Source organism: Cottoperca gobio, chromosome 12 (assembly GCF_900634415.1).
Source record: "Cottoperca gobio chromosome 12, fCotGob3.1, whole genome shotgun sequence".
Lineage (NCBI taxonomy): Eukaryota > Metazoa > Chordata > Actinopteri > Perciformes > Bovichtidae > Cottoperca > Cottoperca gobio.
The window spans coordinates 6,199,933-6,205,932 of record NC_041366.1 but is presented as its reverse complement, the minus strand read 5'-3'; the positions used below and the strand labels follow the sequence as shown (position 1 = coordinate 6,205,932).

Here is a 6,000-nt window from a genome sequence, read left to right as displayed (position 1 = left end):
ACCTTCCTACATATTCCTCAATGGAGCATGTTGAATTCCAAGGTTGGTGATTCATGGTTAACAAAGACATCCGATGCAATGTTCCATACAGTACATGGTATATTTGAAAGTCTGCAAAAGTCCATCCATTATTTATGGAGATATTTCAGTGTCATTTTGGAGCAATGCTGGTAAAGTTTGTTTGCAGTACAATATCTAAGTATAGATTGTTACTCATGCCTAGATTTTTATGCCAAATCAAATACATTGTTGCACCAGATTTATTGACTGCAGACTAAAAAGACATCTTCTTTTTGATGAGATAATTATAGAAATAATCCTCTCAGGTGTCTGTTAACTATGCCATGTCTATGGTTTATTGATGGTCAATGGTAAAATGGTAGACCTTCATGGCAGGATGAATTACAGGTGTTAGACAATGCACTGCTTAGCTGCGTAATGGTATACAACTTAGCACACAACACTGTGATCGAATGTGAATCCGTAATTACCTCACGTGTGAGAGCTACCGTATGTATTCATTAATCCCTTTCTGCCAGAACTCAAAGAGGAGATGGGACTGTGTAGTAGGTCCGTCTTGGGCATGGAGCCATCCCAGATGTCTTTCCTATTCTTCCTCATGTATGCTGCAGCAGCTGGAGGGGTATTGCCTCTGCTGGAGAGTACTCCAGGTTCTGCTCAAGAGCTTAAGATAAAGGTACATAGTTCATATCATTCCCCAGAGAGCATATTGTTGACTTGAGTGCTTTTTCAAAAAAAAAGGAGCCCCATTGGATTTCTTCTCTAGACTAATAAGACTTAGCAACCAGCCCCTAAACACAGTCTGCACATCTCATTCAAGCCCTGTCCCAACACACAATGCCTTTCGTTGTCCTAGACATGCCATCGATTGGCAAAGTTTAAACACTTAGAGCTGTGGTATTGTATTGGATTTCCTATTTTCTATGAGCTTTCTCAGCATGGAAGTTATGGTTCCATATCCTTTTAGTTTTGAGATATTGCTTCTGAACTTTCTCTATGCTCAGAGTGTAAAAAGGGCTGAAGGCTAAAAAAGGAAGAATAAGAAAATGGCATCAATGCGCTTCTAGTTCCAAACTTGTGCATTAGCACATTTCCTCCACTTTTTTTCATCTGCAGCTATTTTTTATCATTAAAATATTTCACCTATTTCCTGGATAATGTGAGCAGCACTGGGAGCATGAATGGCAACACCAAAGATGAAGTAAATGCAGCATCAAATGTGTGGAATCTTATCAGTTGTAGATCATAAAAGAATTAACGCTGACCGAGGCGCAAGTCACTGACAAGCCAACCATGCAAAGCCAGTTCTGTTCAAAAATAAATGTTGCTGATGGGTTTTAAATGTACATTCAGAATTGCTTGAGCATCACAAACATACTTTTATTACATTGGGGTGTCAGCAGAAGTCTCAGAGGCAGATGCATAACAATTGGTACATATAACTGGATTATCTGAATAGCTGGCTATACACCAGCACGGGTTTGAAGTTTATTATTTGGGTGAAGAAACCGTTCAACTTCAGGCATTGAAGTGCAGTATCTGTCTCTCCACAGGGAGGCACCCAACAGCTTTCACAGTGTCTGGCAGAACGTGTTGGGTTCAAGAATGTCCGGCAGGGTTCCGCTGTGACAGCCATATGGCAGGTAGAGTACAGTAACAGCTCACTCAGGGATTGCTGAGGTGCGACACAGAGATAACAGCCTTCTCAGTGAGGAAACAGTCTGTCTCCTTTGAAGGTGTTGTCTGTTCTGCCTGACTGTCTTCTTTATCCACGGCTGAGAGACCAAGAAGGCTCCATGCATCCTTAAGTGTAGAGCTTTACCGCAATAAGTTATATCATCCCATTTCTACTGTTTATGTATTTATTTGTACATTAATTGATTGTTAGAGGATAGCATATAGGTTTTTGACTACTGGATGATAATATATGTGATTATTGGTTATAGAGTATAAAATACTAGTCGAAATACTAAATTCTATCTGCATTTCCTAATATGCTCCAAAGTAGAGCTGAACCTATTAGATCAGGGGTCTGGAACCTTTTTGGCTGGGAGATCCATAAAAGCCAAATTTTTTTGAAATGCATTTCCAAGAGAGCCATATAGCCTATTTAATAAATATTGAATGCAGCTTTATGCATGCATTTTTCATACAGTTTGAAAGTATAACACCTCTCCGAGTACTAAAAGCGCTATATATATATATATATATATATATATATAAAATATTAACATTAATTAACGCGTTAATTTCGATTAATTAATCACAGAAAAAATAACATGTTAAAAATATTAACGCAGATTAATCGCGCTCCTAGATGCCCCTGACTTTTGGTCCGACAGCACGGAGCACGAAGTTCTGACAGCCCCCCCCCGTCCCCCCGTCTCACGGAGCTCAGAAAGCACGGAGCACGGAGCTCTGACAGCCCCCCCCCCCCCTCCCGTTGCACGGAGCTCTCACAGCAAATATTGTTATATGCGATTAATCGCGATTAATTAATCACAAAGCTTGTAATTAATTAGATTTTTTTTTTAAATCGCTTGATAGCCCTATAATAAATATATTTATTATTTTTAATACTCTTGTTGATATACTGTAGCTAACCAATAATAAATTAAATATGTCTTACCATTAATGCGACTTCTGGTGCTGCATGGTTTTGCTGATGGACTGGTAGTCTGGTTCATAAGTGGTGAGGTTCAGCTTCATGCAAGCGTTGAGGCTTCCATCAGTTAAACGTGAGCGTAGGTTGGTCTTAATGTTCCTCAGATGCGAGAAAGACTGCTCACATGCATATGTAGAGCCAAACATGGTTAATATGGCAACACTCACACGCTGCATTGTGCGGTATGTGACCGGAATCTCGTTCCAAGTTTTGAGAATCAGCTGGTCTTCAGGTTGAAGTTATTTCATTTCTGTCCACTTGTGTTCACTCGCCAGCTCTGCTCGCTGTCGCGGAAGTCTTTCCAACTCTCCATTATGGGACTTGAACTTACTCACCCACATGTCTGACGCCTTCAGGTCAGCAACTTCCAGCTCAGAGTCTCTGATGGAGACCCCGGGGATGCATCTCAGGTCGACTTTGTCCACTGCACACTCGTGTGGATGAGTGATGAATTTAAAAAGATCAGTGCACTCACGAAATTCTCTAAAACGCGTTTTGAATGACTGCAGGAGATTTGACGTAAAGCCAGTTATCTGCTGGAGATCAACATGTTGAGTGGGCTCACTTGATAAGCACGCATCTCTAAATTGTTGCAGTGTTTCAAAGTGCAGAAGACGACCTGTTTCAATGTCCCTGATGAAGAGTTCCAGTATGCTTTCAAATGCAAGCACTGCTGGTTGAAGGGATACGATTGTGTTTCCAACACCTTGCATTTTCACATTGAGCTGGTTCAGATGGCCAGTTATGTCCACGAGATAGTGAAACTGCAGGAGCCACTCAGTGTTAGCTAGCTCCGGATGCTCAACGCCTTTCATTTCAAGAAAAGTCCGGATTTCACTCAGGCAAGCTGCAAAACGGCTGAGCACTTTCCCCCTTGACAACCAACGCACGTTATTGTGTAAAATCAGGCCGGGATATGTATTCCCAACTTCGTCTGACAGTGCTTTAAACTGGCGATGATTTAAAGCTCGGGCAACAATAAAGTTGACCACTCGAATGACCAGCTACATCACCTCACCAAGCTGCTTGTCGCACGTTTGAGCACAAAGCGCCTCCTGGTGCAGTATACAATGAAAACTTGGATGGGTGTTTTTTCATGTTCACAGAGAAGCGCGACAAATCTTTTGTTTTTCCCCAACATACCATCAGTACACACAGAAATCAGTTTATCCATCGCTAGATTTTTTTCTTTGGCGAACTCCATGAAAGACTTGAATAAATCCTCTCCTCTTGTTGAGCCTTTCATTGGCAAAACAGTAACACTTTCCTCACGCATTGTGTCACCTGCAGTATACCTTGCAATAATGCTAAACTGAGATAAATGGCTAACGTCTGTCGACTCATCTAACATGAGAGGAAAGTATGTCCCTGCGTTTATGTCCTTAATTTGCGTTTCCTCGACTTGATTTGCCATCATGATGGTACGGTCGTGAACAGTCCTTGCTGACAGAGGCATGTCTTTTATTCGTTTGATTATCCTGTCTTTATGTGGGAAGTCATCAAACAGTTCATTGGTCACATCAAGCATCAAACTTTTGGCATACTCGCCATCTGTGAATGGCTTTCCATTCCTTACTATTGCCAAAGCACCAGCAAAGCTAGCCGAATTCCCGTCACCTTGCTTGGTCCATCCGAGGAGTTGCTGCTGACTGGTTAGCACTCTCCGCTGTAGCTCTTTGCAGGCCTTTTTCCTGCTGTCCCCAGCTAGATATTTCGACAAAAATGAAGCATGGTGTGTATCAAAGTGCCGCTTTACATTTGTGCGTTTCATGGATGCAATTTTATCGTTGCATATCAAACATACCGCAGATCCTGCTCTCTCCACAAATGCAAATTCCTCTGTCCACACGGCCTGGAACAGACGATAATCCTCATCTTTTTTTCTTTGACATCTTTTCTGTTTTAAGGGTTGGAAGCAGATAAACTAGCTGGCTACCTGACAAAAAGGAGGAGTTTATTTCTCGACCTCTCAACAACCCGTTCAATGAATCGCTCCGCATTATCCAATTAAAATGTTTGGTGTCGACTATTTTATATTTGGAATTTTATTTTCAAAACTAATTTCTGCTAAACGTTTTACTTTAAAATAAAATTATTTATTAATTGTTAATCATGTTAAAAAATGTCAGCTCAAAATTGTCGGCGAGCCATATGGTGTCATCAAAAGAGCCATATATGGCTTGCGATCCATAGGTTCCCGACCCTTGTATTAGATGGACATAAAATTATTGACAATATTGATAATCAAATTGAGGTTTATGTCATTCATTAGGCAAAAATGCCAAGAATGAACTGGTTTCAGAGTGCTGTTGCTACTGTTCTGGTTTGTATCACGTTAAATTGACTTGGTTTTAGAAATTTGGCTAGGACAAAATAAACAAAATGACCCACTGTCCCACTCAGCTCTGGGGAATTATATTTTCTCTCAATTAGTTGATTAATCATATAGCAAATCAACAGAAACTTAATCAACTAACTTAAAAATCGTTGAAATCGTTTTTTTGGATATTTAATTTTTAAATGAACCAATATTCAAAAAGAATCCTTAATTGCAGTCCAACTCCCACATACGAGTTAGCAGTAGAAGAAGACAAAGAAGAGTATTATGTGCAGGGTAAAAGCAGGCCGTAGCCTCTCCGGGAAGGCATTGGGTGAGAGGCAGGGCACACCCTTGACATTCTGCTAGTTTATCAAAGGGCTAACGCATATTGTGAGACAAGCATGCTCAAGCTCACACTCACAGCTACAGGCAATTTAACCCTGGACCCTAAGGACCTTCTTACAGCGAAGCAATAGTGCCATGCACATACAAAAAATAAAATCCATCAGTCTCTGCTCTAAAGAGCAAAGGGTTATGAACCCCTAATTCTAGGGGGGTTTCACTGTTTTAATGCCTTTTGAAAATATATATATTTTTTTAAATACTAAAATTACCAGTGAACCAGTACATTTTCCGTATCGAAAACTATCTAGCTGTCTCAGAGGTTAATAGCTTTCTATGTTGCACATTGACATTCTTTGAGTTTTAATTACTACCAGAGGCTTACATTTAGTGATAAAAAAAAAAATCAAAAATCAAAAATCAGGAAGAACATTTTGCCGCCGCAATGTCATTTAACCATTTTAACGTCATTTGCAGAAATTAGTACGATATCTTCTTCGCTTAGCATATTGTCAGAAATGACATCAATGAAAATACAAAGCACAATCTCATAGAAATAATTTGTTTACATTATAGAACTACGCCTCATGTATTAATATATCAAGCTATTTTTCATTCACTGTTTATTACATGATTATTGAACACAGGAGTG

General features: G+C 40.0%; 1 protein-coding gene across 1 annotated transcript in view; it reads left to right on the top strand.

Moving 5' to 3' along the window:
• The window catches only part of LOC115016999 (probable flavin-containing monoamine oxidase A), a 33,483-nt gene that overhangs the window by 2,843 nt on the left and 24,640 nt on the right, over positions 1-6,000 (top strand). Inside the window, 2 exon segments of the mRNA XM_029445159.1 lie at positions 540-697; positions 1,575-1,664. Coding sequence (XP_029301019.1) covers positions 540-697; positions 1,575-1,664 — 248 coding nt within the window.